This window comes from Crocuta crocuta, unplaced genomic scaffold (genome assembly GCF_008692635.1).
Source record: "Crocuta crocuta isolate KB4526 unplaced genomic scaffold, BGI_CrCroc_1.0 scaffold68, whole genome shotgun sequence".
Taxonomy (NCBI): domain Eukaryota; kingdom Metazoa; phylum Chordata; class Mammalia; order Carnivora; family Hyaenidae; genus Crocuta; species Crocuta crocuta.
In genome coordinates this window covers 757,525-784,788 of record NW_027532426.1, presented here as the reverse complement: position 1 = coordinate 784,788, position 27,264 = coordinate 757,525, and the positions used below count along the sequence as shown (strand labels likewise).

The 27,264-nt window shown below is 44.2% G+C and overlaps 1 protein-coding gene and 1 long non-coding RNA gene across 3 annotated transcripts in view; one reads left to right on the top strand and one right to left on the bottom strand.

Moving 5' to 3' along the window:
• Positions 1–425: 425 nt before the first annotated feature.
• The window catches only part of DNAJC7 (DnaJ heat shock protein family (Hsp40) member C7), a 27,093-nt gene continuing 254 nt past the window's right edge, over positions 426–27,264 (bottom strand). The window contains exons 1-14 of one of the 2 annotated variants that reach the window (XM_077779245.1): positions 23,149–23,247; positions 15,995–16,083; positions 15,151–15,275; positions 14,561–14,674; positions 13,843–13,917; positions 9,545–9,663; positions 8,839–8,992; positions 8,156–8,320; positions 7,230–7,321; positions 4,079–4,152; positions 3,535–3,681; positions 2,871–3,023; positions 1,224–1,286; positions 426–760 (exon numbers count right to left, since the gene is read on the bottom strand). In XM_077779245.1, the coding sequence (XP_077635371.1) occupies positions 723–760; positions 1,224–1,286; positions 2,871–3,023; positions 3,535–3,681; positions 4,079–4,152; positions 7,230–7,321; positions 8,156–8,320; positions 8,839–8,992; positions 9,545–9,663; positions 13,843–13,917; positions 14,561–14,674; positions 15,151–15,275; positions 15,995–16,083; positions 23,149–23,177 (1,437 nt within the window). In that variant the 5' untranslated portion in view covers positions 23,178–23,247 and the 3' untranslated portion in view covers positions 426–722. Of the gene's footprint in view, positions 761–1,223; positions 1,287–2,870; positions 3,024–3,534; positions 3,682–4,078; positions 4,153–7,229; positions 7,322–8,155; positions 8,321–8,838; positions 8,993–9,544; positions 9,664–13,842; positions 13,918–14,560; positions 14,675–15,150; positions 15,276–15,994; positions 16,084–23,148; positions 23,248–27,264 lie in introns of those variants that run through there. The other variant, XM_077779244.1, reaches the window with a different exon arrangement.
• LOC144244047 (uncharacterized) lies at positions 23,315–25,785 on the top strand. The gene is made up of 3 exons (XR_013338825.1): positions 23,315–23,513; positions 24,597–24,754; positions 25,050–25,785. It is a non-coding gene; the product is annotated as an uncharacterized LOC144244047 (long non-coding RNA).

The following is a 27,264-nucleotide window of genomic DNA, read 5'->3' as shown; positions in this document are numbered from 1 at the left end:
GTGCATCCCACCTGGAACGGGCCAGGGGTTTGTCCTTGTCCCTCTCTTAGCTGGCACTGGCAGTAGGACTGCAAGGGCCTACGTAAACCTCCTGTGTCAGCCCAGTCTGACACTTAGCCCCCAGCCATGTTCCATGTGACTCTGGACACACAGCTTCTGATTCATGGTGGCCCTTAGCCTCAAATAAACCCATTCTCTGAACCCTGCTTCCCCATGACTGACCTCATGGGGTCCAACAGCATACTGAGGGCCTGCGNCAGAGGCGGCCAGCCTCCCCCTGCCATCGGGCCCTGGGTGCCCACGTCCCCCGCGGAGCAGCTTGCGGAGCCTAAAGTCCATGTCAGCACCAGCTCTGCAATGGGGGCTCAGCTCTGGCCCACCGAGTCTGGAGTGACACAAAGCAGCTGCCAGAGCAAAGCGCCAGAAAGGGTCAAAACATTTTATTCTCTTAATTTTTTTTCTTTTTTAATAAAGTTAAACAGTAAAACAAAAATTCACAAGCTGCCTCCCTGTCCAACCCCCGCCTCCCTCCCCTCCCTGCGGTCTTCGGCGCTGGCTCCCTCTCCTTCCCCCCACTCACATAGACACAGGGCATCCAACTAAGAAAACGAAACTGCTCTAAGGACAGGGAGATGAGATGAAGGGAGGAGGTGAACTGTGCCCACGTTCAAGGTTACACTGAGCAAGTCTCCACTTTCTGGGTTCTGGATGGTTTCCTTTCATTAGCCAAACTGGAAAAAGAAATTCCCTGGACCAGATGCTGTAAGGGAAAGAAAGGCTTGTTAGTTGGCTGTGTGGGAAGACCACTTTGCTCTGATTATGGGAAAGTCTTCAAGGGCTGCTTCAAGTTCAAACAGAAAATGCCAAGTCGACCGACAGCCTGAGGCCTGGGGCCCTAAGGGGATCAGGGCAGCAGCTGCGTGTGCAGCTTCTAACCCTCACTCTTGCAGAGGGGCCCTGGTACTAGACCGCGTAGACGCCTCCCAGACCCTGCAGAGGTGTGGTCCTAATGGTTCTGAGGCACGGTCCACCCAGGAACCTCCCTACCTCCATCCTCAGCAGCACCTGCGTGGATCGGGACCCTGCTGGATGGGGGTTCTGCCACCTCCACTTACGGGGCCCCTTGACTCTCATAGAGCTACCTTAGTGGGGAGCCACCTTAGCGGGGAGCCGCATTACAGGCCTGTGATTTGCAAATTCCTGAGAGCAGCGGGCACACCCACCTTCAAAGCTGAAGCCCCCAGGACCACCAAAGAATGCCTTGAAGATATTGTTTGCATCAAAATCTGTGCAGCAAAGTGAGAAACAGGGAAGGGAAAAAAAAGTGCAAAAGTTAGACCTGTCTTAATAGGAACTTACGATGACCTGGAGAATGAGTCCCCCTACACAGATGCACCCCTTACGTCCGTCCTTTCCCTAAACATCATTGACCGGGATGGGCACATGTGTCTCCCCCCCCCCCCCCCAATCTAATGCCACTCCTGGGACACCTTCCTTTCTCCTTCCTAGTTGAGAGCCTGAAGGAAAGCTTTCTTCACTGCCACTTACTTTGCCGGACCTCCTCCATAAGAACTGGGATGCCGTTTGCACTTACAGACACAAGACTTTCCCCACTCTGTCTCCCTATGATGCCCGGCTGCTACCAAAAAGGCTAAAATCTTATCACTTCTGTGCTAACAACAAATACAGGAGTTTTAAGACTTATTGTATTCATTTGATTCCATGCTCTGTCTAGACTGTATGCCAAGAAAAAAAAAAAGTGCCATGGTTTATTAAGTACCTACTAGGTGCCAGTCACGGTGCTGGGTCCTCTGCATGCATTACATCATTCCCAGTTTATACTCAACCAAGTAGGAGCTCAGGTAACTTGCCCAAGATCACGTGGCCAGTGAAGGCAACAGACCTGAACATTCCAACTCTTGCCTGACTCCAGTGCTGTGCCCTCACCACCAGGCCACAGCAGGTCCACTGCCCATACCGCTCCTCACTTCCTAAGCTCCACAGAGGATGCATCTCCACCAGTTGACCCAGCAGGCACACTGTATCCAAATGCAAATTCTTCCTTGCCTCTCTGTATCTGCCCACCTTGGGCCCCCCAGCTCAGGGAATGGCTCTGTCGAGTCAGCCATCCAAAGCCACTCAAGTTTATCCTTCCTCTCTTCCAACACACACAGCAACCAACTCCTGCTGCATCTCCCACTGTGCCCTCCGACCCTCTCCTCCCCAGCATGCCCGCCTCCATCTTTCCCCCTTCAGCACCCCAAATCACCCCTCCTCACTGCCACCACAGATATACTTCTGGGCCTAACTCTGGTTCACAGCTCCCCTACTTAGGATCCTTCAATAGTGGGGGGAAACTTCTAACCAACAGGAAAAAGCCCATACTTCCTACTCTAGCCCCTGTGGGGGGATCCAGCTCCTCTCAGGCTTCACAGCTCAGCACTCCCTGCCTTGAGCACTCTCTATTCTACATTCAGCCCCTTACAGCTCCCAAAGGTATTATTTCTGCACTTCCAAGCCTTCCCTTGCTAGTGCTTACCTCCTCTGCACCCTGGGCACCTGCTACATTTGACTGTACCTGTTGGGATTCCACATCCAGGGGTCAGGGGTCAGAGGTCGCAAGTGGCCTGTGAGCCAGTCTGCAAAGCCCTAGACTGGGTTCTTGGAGCTCAGGGAGCCTGTTTGATTCACTTTGTTATTTCCGACACCCATCACAGTGCCTCACATGTTATGGGTATTCATCCAGGGTGGGCCTTACAAACCACTATGCGTCACTAGCTGCTACACAGACTCCCTGTTGGAGTGTCTTTAGAAAAACTCTAAAGATCCACAGTGGTCAGGTTCATCCCAGACTGCCCCAACCAACTCACCCCCCATGTTCATGCCTTCCTCATCCAGGTCCTGCCCACTGTCATAGCGAGTCTTCTTCTTGGGATCAGAGAGGATAGTAAAAGCTTCTCCAACTTCTTTAAACTTTTTCTCCTCCTCCTTCTGAACTTCGGCACTGGCTCCACTGTGCCGATCTAAAGGGAGGAGTACAGGAAGAACTCAGGGTCACAAGTAAACAAAGTTGAAGAGAAAGATCACTTTATTGTCCGATTTTAGAATTTGGTACTTCCAAAATTTGGAGGGTATGGAACTTAGCAACACCTTATGAAGAGCCAAAAACTATCTTTCTTGCTTGCTTTTTAAAGTTTATTTATTTTGAGAGAAAGAGGAAGGGAGAAGGGGAGAGAGAGCGAGCACGGGGTTAAGAGGCGGGGGGAGGGGGGGAGAGCGTGAGCACAGGGTAAGAGGCAGAGAGGGGGAGAGAGAGAATCCCAAGTAGGCTCTGTGCTGTCAGCCTGGAGATTGAGGCGGGGCTCAATTCTACAAACCACAAGATTATGACCTAAGACGAAATCAAGAGTCAGATGCCCAGGCAACTGAGCCACCCAGGTGCTCAAAGAGCTGGAACTTTCATTCCGGACTGAGTGCAGCAGAGCCCGTTTGGTTTGTTCTTCCCACTGAATCCCCTCTCCACACCCACTCTACCTGGATGGTGCATCAAGGCCCGTTTCCGGTAAGCTTTCTTGATCTCATCCTCAGAGGCATTCTTGTCCACTCCCAGAATTTTATAGTAATCTTTCCTCTTACTCTTCTTCAGTTCCAGCTGTGCATTTTTTAGGAGCTGTTTGTGTTCTAGAAGGAGACATCTAGAGTCAAATGGACAAATCTGACTCTGGTTTCCCTTACTAACCCAGATGCCTTGCAGTCAGAAGCCTTGTTAATGCATACCAGATGCTCTTATGGTGTTTTTTCCCTGAAGATTAAAAAAACAAAACTACTCATACTTCGGTTCTGCACATTAGCCTCATTACACATAAAAGGAAGTGAAAGTGATAGAGAGAATACAGGGCCAGAAAATGAGTGCCCTGTCCTGCACTTGGGGTCTCTCTTAATTTCTTCCTGGCTGGGGCTCAAATAAGCCCTAGGTATGTCCCTCCCTGATCCCTGAATCAAACTACTATGTCCAGTTTTAAGGCCTATGAGTAAGACCTCACATTTCCCTGAGAAACATGCTCCCAAACACCTTTACCTTTTGTTTTCTCCGTCTGATACACTTTTTCATAGTCCCGCACTGCTTCTTCATACTGTTCTGTGTCCATGTAACTGAAAAAGAAATACAGGACGGTCCATCAACATAGATACCAATGGCTTTCAGTATCACTCTGGAGGAAGAGGCACGGCTCAAGCAAGAGACACACACTTTTGGTTGAGATGCTTCATGAAACAGGAGTCCTTAAGCTAGCTGTAAGAAGAAATTAACTACCAGTTCCTCAAGTAAAAAGAGACAGGCCTCATGCCACTTGCACCCACCCAGCAAAGTGATACTCTGCTTGGAGCAGAAAGCAATCAAAGGGAGAAAAGTTCCTTCTGATTTCACAGAGCCACTAAGAGGCATCTGGACTGCCATGGGACAGGCAATGTGAAGGCACCTACTTGGCTAATTACTTGGGATTGAAATGCAGGAGAAAAATCATCAAGTGAGAGCAGTGAATATGGAAAAGCTTTGAACCTGTAGTGCCAGAAACATGCAGGGCTAGCTCCAATCCAGAGTAGAAGTGGGATTAGTGAGCCACTAGAAGGATCAAGTTCAAGATGGTGGCTGCTGGCAAATGTCTCCACTAAGACTAATCAATCTGAGATGTAGGTAAGTGGAAGAAAAAGAGACTCTAAATGCAGGCTTGCTTTTATTTCTGTAGTGTAGAAGAAGTGGGGGGGTGGGGAGGGGGGTGTCCTGGCCCAAGAGGGGAGGAATCTAGCTTGACAGGCTGATTGCCGGACCTGTTAAGACCTTCTCTTCCACAGAAGCAAAGAGGCATTTTCCATGTCCTGATGAGATCACTGGTGCCAAGACTGGCCTACCAATCAATCAGACTGTGGTAGGAGTTCTAGAGACATACCCTATTGGCTGGGGCGCAGGAGTGACTGAGCAGCACAGCTAGCCACTGCCCAACAGAGGCCAAGCTTACTACACCACCACCACACATCCCATCTGTGCAAACATCAGTGCCCCGCTGGGCTTCGGGGCCAGAGCCAGAGGGGTGCTGCTGGTGTGGCTGGCAAGACAGAAGCCCAGCTTCTTAGGCATCTCTGATTTTCTGGCAATGTCTTGATTTACAGTGTTAAACAATGGTGACAAAAACCAGTGCCCTGTGGGCACTGGGCACAAATGTTACCAGGAGCTCAGAGAACCCATTTACAAGATGAAATAATATAAGCTGATTTTCCCAAGTGTAGTAGAATCATCTGTCAAATAAGCAACCTTAATGAACTTTCCATGCCCTTTTAGAATGTATTAAACAAGCCTGTATTACAATGATTTGCAATTTTATTTAACGTGTTTTTAAAATTCAAGGACATCTTTCCATTTAAGTTGTTCTTCTATTGTCATACACCTGAAACACTGTAACATTGTATGAAAATTATATACTTATTTTTAAAAAATATTTTTTTTAAGTTGAAGAAAATGTAGAGAAGTATAGCTTCAGGAAAAATGGGAAACTCCAACCCATGACGGGAGATGCAGGACAGATGTGGCATCTCCCCATCTTTAGAGATAAGGCGAGGTGGCAGGCAGGACTCTGGTAAGGGTCTGGCCTAAACTAATCTCCAATACTTCATGTCAATCCCAGCTGCTTGAGGGGACTGTTTGCCAAGTTCTTGGCCAACTGTGCCCCAAAGTGCATGCCTTGTGGTGGGATCTCAAAGGCAGAGCCACTCAAAGGACAGTTCTGTTTCTATCATAAATTTAAGGAGTTATCTGATTAAAGCCATTTAATTTTTCTTTATTGAACACATATGAGGATGTAATTGTCCACCCCTTTATCTTCCTAAAAAAAACAAGAATATTATCTCCCCATTCCCTGTTCAAACACTGCAGAGTATCCACTGAGTTGACATGGTGTCACATACCTAGCCACCCTTGCCCCACTAGACGCTTAGGGGAAACTCCTTGTTTGCTCCTACAGATAACATCACAGTAAACCTGCACATAGCATTCTGTTACCATAAGTCTTTAGCTGGGGCACAGGGTACCTGTTGTCTTCCAAAGCTTACATGTTTGCCTGGCAGCAATTTGCAAACTTGAGATGATTGACAGCTGGTCTCAGGATCTATGATACAATTCTGTGTATGCTTCTGTTGGATAGACTTACTCATCTACTTAGAAATCCACTTAAAAAAAAAAAAGCACTATACACAGGAGCACTTTTCCTGCTTTCAAAAAAAGTGGATCATTTTGGGAAAACTAAACAGGAGGCAGGCATGGCCTGCAACAATGAGACTAAAGAGCTTGAAGAATGATGGGCTCATCAGGCATTGGTAGCACCACTTCTTTGGATCTGACATTTCAGGACAAGAAGTGAAATGAATGAATGTTGGAGGATTAGTATACAACACATAGGTCTTCCTTTTGGAACTTTGAAGGTAGTATGTTCTTCTCTGTCTGGGAAATCATCTGAAATAAGAAGTGGATTTTGGGGAGGTCTCCCCTAGCCCTTGCGAAGGTTCCTGTCTGTTGAAAAGAGTGTGGTGGGTCCAAGAGTAACGAGGACAAGTAAGCTGGGGAGCACCCTGATTCTGAAGGAAATCCGGGCACTAGATCTAGGCAGGCCCATCTGGCTCCTAACTCTCCAACTCACACAGAGGTTATTTCAAAAGGGGCTTCCTTATACTGCTGGGAGGTTGAGCCAGATTAAATTCCTTCCGACCAAAAGACTGTTTTCTGCAACCTGGAACAAACAGGAGAAGCAGAACTCTCAACTGTCTCCAACTGTCTCCCTCTTCCAAGCACCATACATTCATTCGACAAAACATTTATTGAGTGAGCACCTACTGTGTGCCAAGCACTGTGCCAAGTTAGAGCAAAAGTGTACAATACAAAATACAATCTCTAAAGGAAATGGATGTAAACTTTAACAAAAGGAATTTGGGTCAGGCATCAGAGGAAACTTACTGACCGTGAGGGGCGTAAGACACAGGCATGGGAGACTGAGGGAGCTGTGCAATCTCCTCGGCTGGAGGTCTATAAAGAGAGTCTAGGGCTGGAACAATCCCACCTAGAGGCAGGGGGAAGGACCAAATGACCTCACAACATCCCTGGGGCTGCTTCAGCATCCATAACTCAATCCCCCTGGCAGGCTGGCAGCAACTCCCTCTTCCCCTCACCCCCCAGCGCCACTTACCATTGAGCTCTTCTCAAGTAGGCTTTTATATAAGTGTCATCGAGCTTCACTGCATTTGTGCAGTCTTCTATTGCACCATCTAGTTTCCTAAGCTTCAGGAGAGAGAGAGCAGTCATACTTCACATCTTCGGTGACTGAGGGAGCCCAGAAGCTGTGAGCACGGCTTCACAATTCTAAGAGGATCAGTCATGCCAGGTCCCTAACTGTCACACTCATTCCTGGTCACTGAGAAAGCCAGTATCTCGGAGGGCTAAGGACACCGGGTTCAAAACTGGTTTCTCTTCTATGGGATGGAAGCCAGGCACACTTACGGGCAAGGATAAGCCACCTCTACCATTCCAGGGCAGTGCCCAAACACGACACCTGTGGAAACAGTGAGGGTGGTTCCGGGCCTCCATTCTCGCAAAGGCTAACTACAGGAGTAAGAATCACTGCTCTCTGACCACTGGAACGCTACAAGAGCAAGAGTTGGCTCTGGTTTCTTATGGTCCGCAGGGCTGCAGTGGGCACTCAGGCCATGTGCAGCAGAGCATGCTGGACAAAAAAAACTAAGCCTGCCTCGTACTCTAATTTCTTCCAAATCACTTCAAAGAAAGACACAATCACTTGCTTAGGCAAAAAGCAGCAACAATATTTGCTTAAAAAACTATCCCAGAGCCTCTAGCCATTCCCTTAGTGGAGGAAAGGGATCTTGAGGAAGAACAGGTAGGAATATCTTTCCAAGCGGTCCCTCAAGTGCCCTGAAATTCTAGGGAAAAGATAAAAGCTTGCTTCTCAAAGGGAAGTGCCTAACAAGCTGAGCTCTCAGCTAAAACCACCTATTCTCCTTTCACGTGGCCTGCCCTCATTAGGAAGATTCCCCAAGTCCCCTCTGATGTCCCTGAGACGCACCTCCATAGGCCCCGAGACCCAGAGCGAGTGCTTACCTTGGAATTAACCGTACCCCGATTACAGTAGAGTTTAGCATTTGTTTTTATATTGTTAGGGTCTATCCCCAGGGCTTCTGTGTACAGTTCATATGCTAGCTTGTAATTTCCTTCTTTAAATGCTTTATTCCCATCTTCTTTCTTTGCTTTAAGTGCTTTGGCATTCTACAGGGAAAAGCAAAGGGAGATTAATTCACATGCAGGAAATCTCAGGTCACTGTACAGAAAGGCCCAGGTCTATTTCCAATTTCTCAGATCCTTGTTGTTTAGCATCATACAGACCCTTATCCCCCTCCTCTCCATCCCCACCACCTGGGCTATTTGTTGCTCACTGGTGCTTCGTACAGAGTGGACAGGGGAAACCAAGATTTATAAAAGAATACCCATGAGGGTTTACTTCCAGTCCCCAGAATAAGCATTACTATTTTTTTCTTCACTGAGGGAAGAAAAAAAAACACACCTAGTATTAGAAGGATCTGACCCTATATGATCACATTTACCTTTAGACAAATAAAAGTTGTTCTGAAGTAATTTCTAAGGAAAGGACCAAGCATCCTGGCAAGGTGGGAAGAGGAGCTATCATATTTCATATTTCATACCCTAGAACCTTCTACTTGTGACTCTCTTAAAAGCTCAAAAAAGGAAGCTTGCTTTCCTACTCAGATCTGGGGCCTAGAACTTACTCTGCAGGCCACGCAGGCCTTCTCATGGTCAGGAGCCATCCTGAGAGCCTGTACAAAAAACTGAACCGCCTTCTCAATACAATCTTCATAATAAAGGCAAAGACCTCGTACGTACAGAGCATCTGCGTTGGTAGAATCCATTCGGAGAATGTCACTGCAATAGCCAGAAAGGGGCACACTTAGCTGTGGTTTGGATCTCTCCACCATTACTGAACATGTGATTATTACAGCCAGTGTTTCTCCTGACTGTGTGTCTAGTATGGACGTATCCAAAGGTAGACAGATCGCAATACCTTCCCCCAAAAAACACCTATATTTATCTTCATGTGTTTCAGTCTTTACTAGAACAGTGGTTGGTAATTTATAGCCCACAGGGCCAAATCCTGCCTGCCACTGTTTATGTAATAAAACTGTACTGAAGCCTACCCACACCATCCACTTATCATCGATGGCCACATGTGCACTATAGTGGCAGAGTCGAACAGTTGCGACAAGACCATGTGACTTGCAAAGCAGCTGAAGTACCTACTATTATGTACTTTCACACATCTGATAGGTTTTCAAATCTGGTCTAACCTTTGGCTTTAAGTCCCAGGAAGGTCTGATCAGCCCAGGACATACAGTAGTTCCTGCTGTAGAGAGCTGCCAGACAGCACCCATCCAGTGGTATCTGGTGCACCAAGGCCCACCTGGCCCAGCTTCATACCTGGCCACAGACTGTGCTTCCGGATAACGACCCAGCATTGCTAAACATTCTGCTTTGAGGATTTTGAAGCGATGGCAGGCAGGGGCAAATTCTAGGGCACGGTCCATGCAGAAAACAACCTATGGGGAGGAAGAAAGCAAATAACTCTTCCTTCTGGATTCTACAGAAACATCTTCATTTTAGTTTGGCCACAGGCAACAAACAGATTTAAAGGAAAGTAATATCAGAGTTTAGGAACATATCTAAGTCATTTGATTAAACCACTGAAACAAGGAGAGTAGTTGATCCAGATGATAATGATGACAGTAAACGTTTATTAAATACTTTATATACTGACCCACTTAACGTGCACCACAATTTTATATAGTAATTTCATGAAGTTCCTTATTTTGTCAATGAGAAACTAAACAAAAACGCAGAGATTAAGTAACATGTTCAAGGTCAAAAAAGCTGGTAAGTGACAGAAAACAGGATTGGTTCTCACACTGAGACTCCAGCCTGTAACTTCAATCACCATGCTAAGCTGCCTCCATACTGAATCATAACCACAGTGACAGTGGTCAGAATTCACGTTCTGCTAGTGTAGACTCATTTGCTACTCTGCCTAACTCACCATGCTTAGCCTATCATAGAAGACAAGGATACCCCCAAATAATCGGACGTAGACTCACTGCTCCCTATAGGATCAGAATGGCTTGTAGTTCCCTCCTCCCTGTGCCATGAGTCTCACGTCTCACTAAGTACCCCAGTGGCCACCCTTCTACTTCTTAGTACACAAATACACCAATACAATGGAGCATTTTAAACACTTTATCAGATTACTGTACCCAACATGTTGTTACACAAACTAAAACGCAAGGTTCTTTCTCTCTCACACATGCACACAGCTGGGACTCCTTCAATCTTCCAGCTTGATACTCTCCATATATTCCCACTAAAAAAAATTTTTTTTAAATCTTATTTTTGAGAGAGAGACAGAGCACGAGCAGGGGAGGAACAGAGAGAAAGTGAGACACGGAATCTGAAGCAGGCTCCAGGCTGAGCTGTCACCACAGAGCCCAACGTGGGGCTCAAAGTCACAAATGTGAGATCATGACCTGAGCCAAAGTTGAATGCTCAACGAATTAAGCCACTAAGGTGCCCCCTGTATTTTTTTTAATGTTTGTTTATTTTTGAGACAGAGAGAGAGCACAAGCAGGGTAGGGGCAAAGAGAGAGGAAGACACAGAATCCAAAGCAGGCTCCAGGCTCTAAGGTATCAGCACAGAGCCTGATGTGGGACTCAAACTCATGGACTATGAGATCATGACCTGAGAAGTCGGATGCGTAACCCACTGAGCTACCCAGTCCCCCCTCCCCACTGCCCCGCCCCTTCCATTTTTTCTTTTCAGAAGTTTGTTCTCTGAGCTTTCATTTTTGGTTTAGCTGCTATTCCTGGGAGATCCTGGCTGAATCACATTCTTGTCCAGCAATAAATGACCCAAAGGAGAAATGTAGAATTGAGGGACACCCATTTCCTCTCAGAATCTGGCCATGGGAATCAGGAAGAGATGAAGTCTGAAAACTCAGAAGCAGAAATAGGTCTAATTCCAACAAACAGGCAACTGGTCAAGTTTGGGGAAATATCTATCACTAAGTATCTGTATCTGTTTCTACTTCTTTTTTTTTTTAATGTCTTATTTACTTCTGAGAGAGAGAGAGAGAGGCAGCGTGAGCAGGGGAGGGTCAGAGAGAGAGGGAGACAAAGAATACAAAAGAGGCTCCAGGCTCTGAGCTAGCTGTCAGCACAGAGCCCGATGCGGGGCTCGAACCCATGAACCGTGAGATCACAACCTGCGCCGAAGTCAGACGCTTAACCAACTGAGCCACCCAGGTGCCCCTGTATCTACTTCTTTTAACAATGAGTAGGACCTATTCAAAAATTTAAATTTTCTTGGGAAACCCCAAGAGCTGCTCCACTGGGAAGACTCCCTACAGGGTTCAGAGTAGTGGTGGGGATGCCTCTCTTTCAGGGGCACAGGTTACTATCCTGGAAGTCCCAGGACTATACTAAAGTTCAGGTGTGATGTAGGGTAGAGTCATGGTGCTGATTTTCCCCCCTTCAATAGACAAAGAGTTGGGGGGAGGTGAAGCAGTCAAATGTAAGCAGCCACACCCTGCTGCCTTCGCAATGCTCAGTGTGGAGATGGTTCTGCCCCTTGGGTCAGCGGAGTGTGAGCTGAAGCTCAGTGCCTCACTTCCCACCCCCATCTCCCCATGACCAGGGACAGCTGCAGGCAAAGAAGATCTTTGTTTCTTCCAAGTTCATCTGTTTCCCCTGCCAGGATCATAATTCTTCATTTGTGACATCACCATGAGCTACAGTGGGGGGGCTGGGATGTCACAAACAGAGGATTCTGTCACAAACTGGGGATTCTGGCTCCAGAGTGGGCAAGAGAGAAAAGAAACTCAAAAGACTGCCTTTTGAGACAAAGCTGTTGCCTATGTAAACCTCAGAAAACATGACAGAAGGCAGAATCGCTTTCCAAATACACACAAGAAAACTTATGAATCACACTACCAAGACACTGTGGTTATTAAAACCAATGGACAGAAGAGGGATGCTGATAAGTTAATGCTGGGACTCTGCATAAGCTAATCAGAAACATTTATTACCAAATAAATGACCTGCAGTTTGTGACTTACAAATAATTAACTGTACCCTTTTATCAACCATTTATTGAGTCCCTTTTACAGAAAGCACTGAGCAAATCCCCACGTTTCTTGGATGATACAAACTTTTTAAAAAACTTTTTAAAGTTTATTTATTTTATATTTTTGAGAGAGAGAGAAAGAGCATGAACGGGGAGGAAGGGAGAGGGAGAGAGGCGGAGGGTGGGTGGGGAATCCCAACCAAGCAAGCTCGATGATGTCAGCACAGAGCCTGACTCGGGGCTCAAACAAACCATGAAATCATGACCTGAGCTGAAATTAAAGAGTCTACCACTCAACCGATTCAATACAAACCTTTTAAGTGATCCTGAAAACTGATCCTGATCAGTGGTTTTTAACTTTTTAGGGGGCCATTCAACGCCCCTTTTGAAACTCTAATGAAAGCTATTTCAAAATATCATCTAAAGAAGGGAATTCAGAATTATACAGATGAGGCATAACCACTATAAACAAGTTCTAGAAAGGTATCTCAAACTTTTATACCTTTCACATGTTTTCAGATAAGGCAATCTTTTCAGCACATAAATTTTCATGGACTCACACAGCTCCATAAAGGAGGCTAGTGTGTTTTCATAGAAAGGCCTAACATCAATAGGACCCCTGGGTGACTCAGTCAGTTAACCGTCCAAATTTGGCTCAGGTGATGATCTCCTGTTTCTTGGGTTTGAACCCCACACCGGGCTATGCAGTGCCAGTGCAGGAGCTTGCTTGGGATTCCCTCTGTCTCTCCCCTACTCATGCTTTCTCTCTAAATAAAAACTTAAAGAGCAAAAAAGGCTAATATCAAAATGGTACTGATGACAGGTTACACATGCTGTTTAAAAATCCATAAGGAGCCTCTATTTTTAGTTAGAGCTGCATCTATTCACATAGAGCAAGAGTTAAAGCTAGCTCCCATTATTTAAATAAAAATGGATTATCCAAACCTAATATTTAATTCCAACTAGCATTTCCTCTACTAGCAGCATACTTTTAGGCTACCATCTTATATCAAAAATAGGAAGAAACTCAAGTAAACTATTACTGCTTCTCATCATAAAGCCAAATATAATTAATAAAAGAAGTACCTTGGCAAAAAAAATGTTTAGATGCTGATGATGATGTGGAACAACAGGAACTCTCACTCATTGCTGGCGGGAATATAAAATGGTACAGCCATTTTGGTGGTTTCTTGCAAAACTTAACATACTTCTACCATACGATCCAGCAACTGAACTTCTTGGTGTTTACCCAAAAGGGGTGAAACCTTATGCCCACACAAAAACCTGCACACAGATGTTTAGAGCAGCTCTATTCTTAAGTGTCAAAACCATGACTATAACAAATATACCTCTGGGGGGAATGTTGGTAACGGGGGGAGGCTATGCATGTCGGGGGGGGGGAGAGGATAGAGGGCATAGGAGAACTCTCTTTACCTTCCTCTGAATTTTGCTGTGAAACTAAAATTGCTCTTTAAAAAAGAAAAAGAAAAGAAAAAAAGTCAAATTAAAGTGATAAATTATTATTCTGGATTCATGTACCATACCACCCCCAACATGAAACCTTGCGAGAACGGGTAAATGAGATTTTCCCATAGTTGGACTTTACCTTCCGAAAATCCCGCTTTTCAAAATCCGTTTCTGCGATTTTCTCATATTCTATGACTGCATTAGCATTCTTGAACTATGCCAGAAAATCAGATAAGAGGAAGTTTTAATGAAGTTATACGTTCAACAACCACAAAAATCAGGGCTTTGATAAATTATTAGTTCAAGAAAATCAGAACCACAGACTTTATAAATCAAGTTGGTGAAGATGCAGCTAAAAGGCCCAACCTGTGCCCTGAGTTGAACTTAAAGTCAGGAATACAAGAGTCATGCCTTGAAAGACATAAAATAAGGGCAAGGCATTGTCAGAGGTTGAGCAGAAGTTTTCAGATTCTCACTAAAATGCATCCAGAGGTAAACAGCGTACATATGGAAATGGAACTAAAACATGTTTTATCTGATACCAACTTAATCAGGATTTGAACTTACTCAGATTCTTCAACTTCACTCAAATCAGTCCTTGCAGCATCTGCCCACCCCCGAGGAATCTCAGAAACCCTCCGATTTTTCTCAGATTTCTAAAGCTATAAATCATATTCAGAACTGTCTGCATCTACAAAACGAAACCTCAGACAGACTAGGAGACTGCCTACAGCTACCCAGACGTGGCCGGTGGCAGGAGTGAGACTAGTTCAGTTCTTTATTCCAGCTCTCAGTTCAGACTTTCAGGTCACTAGACCACACTGTCTTTCTCCATACACACAAGATCAGAACCATACCTCCTGTTGTGCCTGAGCATTTTTGTGATCCAGTTCTAGGGCTCTCTGGAAACTACGACACGCTGCCATGGCATTCCCTAGAGATAGGTGGCATTTGCCCTCTCGTAGATGTCCCTAGAAGAAACACAAAGAAGGAAGAAAAGGAGCATGATTGGCCAAGCAAAGAGCAATCAACAGAAGCAAGAAACACCCACAGAACACCAACATGGGATGACAATGGCCAGAGTAGTGGTTCTTACCAAGGGAAACCCTGCCCTCCATGGGATGGTTAGATGGTTAGCAATGTGAGAGACATTTTTGGTTGTCACAACTGGGGCCGCGGGGGTGGGGGGAGGTACTACTTATACCTAGTGGTTAAAGGCCAAGGATGCTGCTAACCATCATACAATGCACAGGATAGCCCCCCATGACAAAGAATGATCTGTTCCCAAAAGTCTACAGTGTCTAGACTGAGAAGCTTAACTTCTCAGTTAGAGATAGATAGAGATATAGATACTTAATTGAAGATAATTTCAATTTAGAGATAGAGAACTTAATTGAAGCAACTGGTCCTCCCCAGCTGACTCTTCCCAAGTGGTCACATCACGTACCCGGACAAAACTGTCATCCAACCTCACTGACTGCTGTGCATCTCCAAGAGCTTCCCGGAACTTTCCGAGCATCATCAAGGTGGCTGCTCGATTCCCGTAATAGCTAGCATTTTTAGGACACATATCTATAGGAAGGGCAGAAAAAAGTAAAATACAGCTTAGTGGAAGTCACTGCTTCAAAAACTCCGGGGCCGGGGCCATCTCCCTCAGAACTATTATCAAGGCAATCAAACTATAACAGGAATGCTAACATACTCTGTTTAAAAGGCCACAGCAAAGTTTTTGACTCCTTGTGCAAATGGACAGCAGCAATGGTGCAACCAATGAAAAAGAAAGTTATTTAAAAATAATTTACACTTAGCTTTAAAGTGCTCTTTTTGATGGGAGACGTCAGCATATTTATCTTCTTAATGAATTGTATTTTATGTAATAAGAGATGAAAATGAATTTGCATTTGTTGAATTAGGGGTAGTGAACCTGTAAGCAAGTTAGGTGAGAAACATGCTGACATAGGATTAAAATACTCTGGCAAATTGAGCAGGGAAATTGTTAAGACTTGATAATATCTACAAGAGCCATTTTCCAAGATAGTTAAATGAACTGGAAATGGCTGAGATGCATTTAGGCGGTTACCTTTTTGCCATTAGGCTTAGAATTTCAAGAATTGCCTTTAAACTACCCATTTGAGCTGGAAAGTGTCATCCCTCATGAAGCCATTAAGTCCAAGAGTTCACATTGTGACAGTTATGAACCCACTAAGGTGAAGGCTACTTCTTCGAAAGGGGCTACTTGTAACGGTGTTCAGTAAATTCATCCTTCAGCACAGGCAGTAGGTCCTTCTCACCTATGGCTTTTGTATAATAGTTATAAGCTTCATTGTAATCTTTCTTGGCATAGTATGCATTTCCTTGTTCCTTGAAAGACTCTGCTTCCCTGAAAAGGAAAGAGAAAGAAGAGTGTGGTATTTTACACAGGGAATAACCTCTGTAATTTCATGGGAGCAATCTTTGGTCTAGAGCCCCAGGCAAACTGAGCTGAAAGTCAGTGCGATATTTGAAGGAATATACAGATTTGTTCAATGCTGGGTTTTTGTTTTTGTTTTGTTTTGTTTTGTTTTGTTTTTGGTTAGATACATTTAAACTAAATGAAGAAAACCTCTCCTGTGTTGCCTGCCTTTCCTCACTATTCCTGCCTGTAGTCATACCCCATACAACAGGCAAATTTAGACATCCTCTCACAGAAACTAAAAAAATGTTCAAAGTTTATCTAAGTAATCTTTACAACCAACATGGAGCCTGAATTCATGACCCGGAGATTAGGAGTTGCATGTTCCTCCAACTGAGCTGGCCAGGAGCCCCAGAATTTTTATACTTATTGCCTTTTCACTGTGCCACAACCTCTGCCTCTTTACCAACCGTAAAAAACCAGTTACAGATCATTCCATGATGAGGCAACAATTTCTTAATGTGAAATGGGTCACATCCTTAGAGTCCTAATGGGTTATTCTCTTGAAAACTGGCTCATGCATTTGTCACTGAAAGGACAGAGTAAAAGCATGTGGCAAGGGAGTTAAAAGCAAAGCATTTTGATGTTTAAGAAGGAGGACGGAGTTGAGTGACAGCGGAGACCAAGAACGTGGGTAACAAGGACACGTGAGGTACAGCCTGCCATGGCTATGCTTTGAAAAGTACCCACCTACTGATGTTCCCTCTACATATCACGTCTGTGTGGGTTCTTACTGCCCTATACTGTTCCTATAGTACCTTGTATAACCACCAAGTGGGTAATGTCAGAATTTCTGCCCTACTCTAAGATCCATTTTTTGAAGCTGTGCCATTAGAAAAACTGTTCTTTCCAAAAGGAACAATGTTTTGAGAATTATACTCCAGATCAAGAAACCAGAATTGAGTAAAACATGGCCAACAATATCTTAAAAGAACTAGTAACTTCTATCAAAGATACCCCAAATCATTCTAATGTCTAACTTGAATGACAAAGATAATTCTTTACCAAAATAATTACTGCAACATAACTAAATATCTGAGCATTTTTGCTACAAGGAAGAATCTTTGTTTCTTCTTCTGTACACATACAAAAAGAACCCAGTTCAAGGGAAGTAAGGACAAAAGTACCTAGCTCTTAACTGTAGTGATGGTATGGGAGGTTACAGCTTGATTCTATGGACATCAGCACTAGGAAGATTTGTGATGTATTTATTTACATATTTTAAACTACAAAGTAGCAAAGCCACCCTCCTTTTAAATTGAGGCCATCTCCCTTTCTGTTCTCATCACTGTTCTGGCAAGCCCTACTAACATGAAAAGGCTGCTAGAAGAAACGGAAAGGAAAATGGGAATGGTCTACAAATGTTGACAGATTTGAATTGTGATGGACATAAATCTGTTTGAATAATTTTATTACACCAACTGTCACAATGCTGTAAAGAGGCTATCTGCCATTAGAAGTCCTCAAGAAGGATCCCCCAACTGCAAGATTTATAGGACCAATTCCAATCTTTCTACATGGTATACACCATCCTGTAACTCTAAATCAAGCAAGGCACTATAAAAACTATGAGGAGCCTATCTTTTAAGAGCAGACATGCCAAGGGGCGCCTGGATGGCTTAGTCGGTTAAGCGTCCGACTTTCGCTTGGGTCATGATCTCGCGGTTCGTGGGTTGGAGCCCCGTGTCGGGCTCTGTGCTGACTGCCAGCTCAGAGCCTGGAGCCTGTTTCAGAGTCTGTGACTCCCTCTCTCTCTGACTGTCCCCCTGCTCATGCTGTCTCTCTCTCTCTCTCCTAGAAATAAATAAAACATTTAAAAAAAAAAAAAAAAAAAAGAGCAGACATGGCAAAAGATCCGAAGAAACGGTTTCCCCAACCCTGGCTGCTGGAAGCTGAGTCAAACCACTGTGAAGAAATGGAGTGGTAAATTCAGAGGAAACAGTGAATGTGTACCTGAGAAGATCTAGACCCAATATGTACCTGAGAAGATCTAGCCTTCTTTTAGGCTAGTGGCTAAGAATACACAAATCCTTGAGGAAAACCAAAAGCATTCAGGCACGTAGATAGAGACGTTACCAGCAGTATAAAGCTTGTTAGTCAAAGGTGAAGCAACCTGTAGAGCTACATACAGAAAGGTGCTCTTTCTTTCCGGAAACACTAATTCCCATGGATATGAGGAAGTTCAGCTCTGGCTTCTAGTAAAAAGACAAAGGATGATCTCTTTGGAAAGTCAGTAATAATTACTGAAGTCTGGTACTTTCCATACATGATCTTCCTGCCAGGTGTTTCATTATTCCCATTTCTCACAGGAGTAAAATAAGGGGTAGAGGTTAAAAACTGGCCCAAGGTCAGGATGTAGACCCACACCGGTCAGACTCCAAAGCCTGTGCGCTATCCACCACACTTAGCTTTCTAATGCTCATCTCTATCTATTGCCTAAAACTTTAAAAATTAATCTGTCTTGCTAGGAACAAGACATGGGCAACGAACATGAAATTTCTTCAAACTAAGACATAAAATAGCCACAGCATGTACAATCCAACTCCAGAACTACAATCTGGATCTAAATAAGCTAAATGACATTCCTAACAATTAGTCACAGAGAGAGCAGGGCTCCTTTCTCTTTAAGACGTAAGACCTAGTGAACTGGACTTTGCCTCCCCCAAGAAATGCATTTCATTTTAGTAAATGGTGAGTAGATTCCATTCTAGAGCAAACAAAGCGAGTAATGTAGAGTCAGCCCACAGCAGAAAGAACAAGAAGAATTGTGTTGTGACAAGTTACCATGTTTTTAACCTCACACTGCACAGCATCAGGCCAGAATTAGCTATTCCCACACAATTGCCTCATGAAAAGGACTTATTTTCATAGAAACATGGTTGATTAACAGCTGCCTAAACAATGGGCACTTGGTGCTTTTAGGCTGAATGCTTATTTTTTGCCTCCAGGTCCAACTCCCAAAGTGGAGTCCCTCCTTCATTTTGAACCTCCCCACCAAGTACGCAACAAGCTGTAACCAATGGGCCTGACCCTGTGAGACCAGTCGAGGAAAAAGTGGATCTCTGGAATCCAGCATGGCAGCAGCAAGAACTGAACAAGGCTGCATCAGGAACAATTCCAGGGTCAAATCCATTCAAGTCCTGCCCTGGGAGTCTGAGAAAGGGCTGAAGCTTGTTCAAGTTGCCCTTACAGCAAAGGGACTGAAGGAGGAGATGTCAAAGGCGTGGGACTGGAAAAGAAGGAGAAGAGCTGGTTAACACTGGAACTGAGGGCAATCTGGCATTGGTATCTGTCACACCGCTCGTTGCCAGGTCGACTGATAACGAAGTGAAGTTACAACATGTACCTACCAAAACACATTAGAACTGAGAAAGGAAGAATTAGGATTAATGAAGCTCACCTGGACTAACCAAAAAAGAGGAAAGGATTCCAAAAGGGACTAATTAAACTACCGATTTTCTAAGGCCACAAAACGAAATTCAGGCGAAACCCTGAAATATAACATCACATCAAAATATAGACTTGGCCCTAACTGACCGAATGGAGCTATGAATAGCTACACCATATCTCTAGTGCTTTTTCTGATTTTCAAAGCATTCCCAAGGAAGATCCTGGCCTCCTGAAGTGGTTGTGGTGATATTATGTCCTTCAGTAGAGGAAGAGCCAGAGAGGCGTCCCAGGCTGCACACGGTCCCTAACTCCAAGAGTTTTTTTCCCTCACTAGAGCCTGTCCATTGGCATATCAAGGTTTTTAAATTAAAACTAATGTATCTAGTTTCCCACCCAATCTCTAAGCAGAATAAGCTTTGCCACTCTGACTCACCAGGAGACACAGGGAAAGAGACTCTAGCCTCCAGCAAACCAGTCCTTTCCCTTTAATAGCCAGCAACAAATTCCAGTGAAAAGAGCCGCTAAAAGATTTTTAAAAATCTCTATCCTCTTTGGAGGTATAGGGAGGGTTCCAAACAATAGGGTCACCATCAGAGGGCCCGGCGAGCCTTCTCTCTGCCATAGGGATAAGCAGACTGCATTCCAGGTCTGCTTTGCTTTTTTGAAATTTGCTTTTAAAATTTTAAAAATACTTATTTTTTGGAAATAACTTCATTGATTAGGAAACTGCAGGCTGATACCTGGTCTTCTACACTACCAGAAGTGTTAAAAATCTATGTGTCCTCTGACCACGCAGTTATACTCTCTCGACCCCAATTTAGCATCACAAATGCTAATTACTCCAACAAACGGCCAAGAGAATCGTATGGTATCACACTGGTCTTAGCAGGGCTCAGCATCATGTGATCAGTCAGACAACTTGGGCTTACGATCACCAGTCAACTTTGCACATCTACAGCTCAGCTAAATTAAACATACCTTAAAACACTGCAGTTGACATTGTGACTGACCCCAAATAAGATGCTCTACAAAAATCTCCATTTTCTCTCTAAATACTTCCAAGTTGAACACTAAACAAGATCTTTGCCTTATGCCGATTGGTCTTTTAGCAACGAAAGAGTTATGCAGAGAATTTTACTCATCAGCTTTCATTAATGCAGGATTCACTGGGTGGTAGTTTTTAAAACATCCTCAATGACTTGGTTCTCTTTGGAACTGCTTCATGTTTCAGTATTTGTGAATTACTAAAAGAGGGATGAGATGCTTCATCATTTGTACCATATCAGTTCATTATTTAGTTACCTCAGTACAGGAAAAATACAGACTAGCATAGGTCACTATTCTATATTTGCAACCCAGGAAACACTGATTTGATTTTTGTATGACAAAAACATTATCTGACTGCTTTTACTTATTTCAAGTATTTGGCTACAATAATATACTTTTAATAACTTTCAGCTCTCCAAGAACCATTTATAATAGTTTAAATGAAAAGAGATGCAGAAGCTTGAATGAGATCTTTTTTTTTCCGCCTCTTTTTTGCATTTTTTTGACGTTTTCTGCTACTCTTAATGTGGAAAAAACATCTAACTACTAAAATTACAACTCAGGACAAGATGATTTCTTTTGCTAGCGTAGAGGAGTGTTTCAGGGCCTTTGATTTTGGAGACTATTTTATTGCCAGGAATAACCTTAGAAAAAAGATATCTAGGGGCGCCTGGGTGGCTCAGTTTGGTTAGGCATCTGACTTGGGCTCAGGTCATGATCTCACAGTTCATGGGTTCGAGCCCCCCATCAGGCTCTGCGCTGACAGCTTGGAGCCTGGAACCTGCTTCGGAGTCTGTCTCCCTCTGTCTCTGCCCCTCCCCCACTTGTACTCTCTTTGAAAATAAACACACGTTAGAAAAAAGATATCTACTAACAATAATACTTTACACTGCCCATGAATCAAATATCCTTTATGCATTTATAATTACTAATTCCAAAATGTCACCTTCACTCTGTGATTGTTGCACCCATTTCTTTTATTCAGTCAAGTTTACTAGTTGCCTGTTGATCTAAAAATGTCCTCCACCCTTTAGAATTTACGGGATCTTGGCCAGTCTCAGCGTAGAAATTCCTTCCTCCTTCCCACAGTCAGAGACCTCTGGTCTCCAAAGGCATGTCACAGGGCCTGTTTCAGGCTGTACTCTCTCTGACCTCCGTGAGAATAAAGTAAAAGGCGCCCAGGAGCCTTACTTTTATTCCATCTTACCAAATGACTAAATCGTTCTTTCTTTCTTTCTTTCTTTTGCAACTAGTCTAGGGATGATGTCACAAGTTTTATAGGTGGAAGCCACATAAGACTCGGAACAATTCCACAGATTTAGTGCTTGCTAAACACAAGTGCTAGATGCTGAGTGTGAATACAGGCTTCGTAATGGTGCAGAGAAAACAAAGGGTGGGCTCTCCAATGGCTAAAAGAGAGATCAAGATGAAGAAAACTGATTAACATACCAGTTCAAATTGTTCTCTTTCTAGATATTCAGGGGGAACCCTTGACAGGGGAAGGGCCAGAAGGGACCAAGAGGCATCAAGTGGAGTCACAGATACAGTCTACACAAGGCAGTGGCACACTCTACTGCTCAAGCAGGGAAGGGCACCAGGCCACACACTGGCGTTGGCAATGTCTTATTCAGTGGGGAGAAAAGCAACCAACTAATTGATCAATCCAGATGGAAATCCCATTAATGCAGGCAGAAGAGACTGTCACATGAAATAGCTGACTCAACCATAATATGTTTATGCTAGTTCCTTAAATGGGAGGTATCACAATCTGTGACATCTACCTAACCTTCTTTACTCCTGGGGAGAGAAGACATGGAGAAACAGCTTCTCAGAAGCCACTCCAAGTCCACAAGGCATTGGCCTTTCAGCAATAGCCAGAGGCTTGTTTTCATAACACACCCCAAACCCCACCATTTTCTATCCCTTGGTTCCCCATTCTGTGAGATCCACTACTTCCCTCATAGGGATATTAGTACACAACAAAAATCTAGAACTGAGGAACTATAATTAAGAAAAAAGCTGCTTTCTGAGCTTTTTTCCTTGGGAGGGGGTAAGGGGAGTGGGTGGAGATGAGAGCCAGAGTGGGGGGTCCAGACTGTCGACTGGTATGCTGCTTCCAGAGTTCTCTTGGTTCCTTACTTTAACAGTAGGCTATCTCAGAGCAAACTGCCAGAGGAAAACCTCTCAGGACAGAAACTCCAAAAACAAGAGAAAATGCTGCTTGCCTCACACCCCTCCCCCTAGAATCAGAAGAGACAGTTAACACTTTGTAGATCTGACAATCTAGCCTCCCCGCAAAAACTTAAAGTCATGTGACACTAGAATATTAAGTGTCAGAATTAGACCTTGAAAGTCAAATATTCCTCCTCCTATTTTCATTCTCTAAAGCCTCAAACATTCATCCCCCTGCCAATGGTGGTATAAAACACAGGAACTGCTATTTTGATCTGGATGCGGAAGAAAACAAATTGTCAATCCAATAAAATGAACAGACACTGGGATAATTTGCACGATGAATCCTGCTGTTGCTGCTGAAATTCAGCCAGTTTGAAATACCTGGAACGACCTCTAAGTAACTTCCACATCACTCAGCACTGAAGAAAAGGGAGCAAACATTAGTGGAGTAAGGGAGAAACGGGCTCTCAGAGGGGCTGTGCATCAGACCACAAGGCACCTAGGCAGCCGCTGACCATTGTTTTCCAATCTTCTAAACTCCTAGAGAAAAAAAAGCAAGGCAAGTGCCCAGTACTCAGCTTTTAAAAACTAAAAATACGAGCTTCAATGACCATACTCATCCCTGATTGGCTAGAATGTTCAACAGCCTGGGTTTTAAGCCAATCACAGTTCTGGTCGTTGGAATGGACTAGACGCTAGAGCAACTGCCACTCAACTTGGCTCAAATTGGTTGGTGTCTGGCTCTGGTTAGTATGTGGACCTGAATTAAAGCAGTAAGGACAGAGAGACCCTCCTTCTCTGCTCTACCTTTGCTCTAGTTATGACTTAATTTTTTTAAAGACTTTATTTTTAAGTAATCTCTACACCCAACGTGGGGCTTGAACTCACAACCCTGAGAGCAAGAGTGACATGCTCTGACTGAGGCAGCCACGTGCCCCTGATTTAACAATTTTGCCACTTGTTAACACCAGATTCAATTAATATGCTGGTGCAGGATTGTCTATTCCTTGGTTTATCCCTTCCTTAACCATGACTTACTTGTCCTGCCTCCCATTTGTTCACCACTGACCCCACACTTAAAGTATACCAAAATGAGGGGCGCCTGGGTGGCTTAATCGGTTAAGCATCCGACTTTCACTTAGGTCATGATCTCACGGTTTGTGGGTTCGAGCCCCACGTCGGGCTCTGTGCTGACTGCCACCTCAGAGCCTGGAGCCTGTTTCAGAGTCTGTGTCTCCCTCTCTCTCTGACCCTCCCCTGCTCAAGCTGTCGCTGTCTCTGTCTCTGTCTCTCTCTCTCTCTCTCCTAGAAATAAATAAAACATTAAAAAAAAAAAGTATACCAAAATGAAAATGAAGGCTGCAAGCAGTGTTTTCACTGATTTGGGTTTAAGGTCAAAGATAATATCCCATTCACCTTGCAGGCTTACTGAAATGGCTAGCTTCATTTCATGAACGTCAAGAGAAAGTTTAGCAAGACATGTGTCTAAGAATTTAAAATAGAGTGAGGAAGAACAGTTGGGGAAAACAACGAATGCCCTAAGCTCTTTGGCTATGACCATGAACACCAAAATGTCCCAGGAAGCTGTAGTAAAATAAATAGCACCTACTGTAGACCCTGGGATATGGATTTAGAGTTCAGGGCTTCCCAGCAGCAACAGGAAGAGAAATAAAAAGCAAACTACAGAGTTTATAATACCTGGATACTAAGAAGGGTCCTAATGTTCTTGCTTGCATTCACACAGATACGGACCGACAAGATTATCAGATCAAGGAATCAGATAAGGATGTTCTGTCTCCTAAATCTATGGCTTCTGTTGGTTCTTTTAGATCCTATTATCCAGTCATGCCAGATAAACGCTGAGAAACAAAAGTGTTTCCTCGGTGGACGAGCAACTTGAAATCGTTTGATTTTACTATAATAAAGACTACCTACGGTGACCTCCCCAGCCCAGGAAATGTGGCCAGAGAGCCTTCATCCAAGACAGGTATTTATACATTAGATAAAGCAATCAGCATCTTCCCAGGAAAATATAAGGCTTGAAATTAAATTAGTTGAATTGTAAAACCTCTGAAATTCAGCTCTCTGGCTCCGCCAGTAGCTTTATCTGTTCTGGTGGGCAAAGAGAAATAAATAATCTTCATGTTCAGAACCCTGATCTATTTTGGAATGCCAACTAATACATCTTTTATTTTAGCCTCTCAGCTGCTCTGGAGGAAAAAGGACTTTGTCAGAGTGACAAGCAAAAAAAAAAAATTGAAGTCCATTTCTTTTCTCTCTAGAGACACTAAAGTTAATGAAAGAAAACATGTAGCCACTTAAAATGCTGCAGCCACGAGGCTCCATGTCTTGAAAGCTCCTCTCATCTTGCCGCTGTGAGACCATAACAATTTAGCAGCAGCAGCAGCAAGCCCTTGAGCCAAGATGGAAGGAAGGAAGGAATCCTTGCTGGACTTTACAAAAACAACCCAAGAGACCCATCAACTCCTGCGTCCCCAAGTGAACTGGTAATAGGACTGTAATAAGAGCCACAAACCTGGCCAAATAACTAAGCAAGCCAGATGGTAAAGGGCATCTGTAAGGGATGTCTCTATCGCTGCCTCTGCTACGGCTACACAGGATTCCAGGACACATGAAAAATGTAACACCACCTTCCTCTGAAACTTCTTCACCATCAGTCCATTTTCAGCATTGGAAAACCACACATAAACATGGCTTTTCTTAGCTGATTTTTTTTTAATTTCAGTATGTTTTCCTTTTGACTGGCTCACATAAGTGGTATATAATATCCATTTCTAATTACCTCTAAAAGAGATCTATATAAATGTGTAACACAGAAATCTACTTAGCAAAGATGTATCTTAGTGGCCGATGAAACAACTATGCATTTAACCATCAATGACACCTTAAATTCCTTGTAACAAGGCAGAGATTACTTAAGTTGACACCTCTTTTACCAAGTATCATGTTTTTGTGTAATGTGGTCACATTACAGCATCACTCACTTTGGTTTCTTAATGTATCTTCAGGTTCATTTACTATAGTTTTATCTTAGAATATCCTCTAAGGCCGTGCATTTTTTGGTTTTGTTTTGTTTTAAAGAAAAGGACCTGCTTTAGATAGCTTTGAAATAAAACCCAAATTAGGGACAGTCCCTACATCAGAGATCTATATTATGTAAGAGAAGGGTTTTTTTTCCAAATTACTACACATAGCCCAAGTCTCCATAGCACCAAAACAAACAAACAAACAAAAACAAAATCCCAAAAAAAACCACTGAACTCTTTACAATCCCAAATAGAGTAAATCCATGCAATTAATGTATGTAAGCTCGGTATGTGCGGGAGTGGGGGTTGTTTCTCGTTTTGTCTCTTTAATGATGCTTAATCCTCAACACCTGAGAAGTAGGTAGGCTGTGAAAACTCAAAAGAACAGAGAGAGACTTAGACTCTTCTGTCTTGCCTTCTCTGATTATCCCAAGGACTTCCTACACTTTGTCAGGCCTCTCAGTTCTCAACAGATCTTGGGGACATAGGCTGTAGTTAAACTACCCTGAAGCTTGATAACTATTCATTCTGCCACCCTGAGTACCTCCCCGTATTCTAACTTGGATAACAAAACACCCTCAGAATCCTGGTTTCGCATCTCATGGATCCAGAATGAAGCCATACAGACAGGGTTGAGTACAAAGATAAGAAAGAGGAGGGAAGGAGACTGAGGACATTGTAGTCCATTAATCTGCAGTTGATAAGGAAAGGGCTCCAGGCTTCCAGAACCATTTCGTTAATTCTCCTTCAGGATCAGGACATGTGTGACTACCCGCAACTGCGTTCCAATAACCTGCCTTAGCTGTAGCCAGAATCCAGAGCGTTCTCGAAAACCACTCACTCAGCAGCTCCCTTGGCTAGTCCAGACTGGCAATCTCGAGCCACTGCGGCTGCCCAGCAGGGCCAACAGCGCCCAAGCAGCTGCCTTCCTTTCTGCTGCTTAACTTAAGAAACAGTCCTGGGAAGAATGAGGATCTTACTCCGGAAGGACGGGAGGGCCGGAGTTTGACGTGTAAAGCACGAGACAAACCCTTCACTCTTCCTTCTTTCTCTCTCATCTCCAACCTCTGGGGTAGGTGAGGGGGCACCAGGTCAATAATGAAGACATACTCGGACCTAGGCTCGTGGTCGCAGGGATACGTTACTGGGGAGAGGGGGTGAGGAGCACACGGGCTTCGGAGATGCAAAGTGCTGACAGACAACAATGCACAGAAGTTAACAAGAGCAGGAGGGGGTCGGGGACGATGTAAGGAAATCGTCATCGTCGCCGCGCAGCCTCCCCCACCCCACAACAGACCTCAGATCCCCTCCGCGACCCGGCCTCTACCATAAGGGCGACGTTCCTCCCTGCTTGGGGGAACCAGGCCGTGCCTCAGCTCTCCAGCCAGGCGGAAGCAGGAGGGGAGGGCCGACCTCCGGGAGCGCCCCTTCAGGGGGTCCATCCGGACTT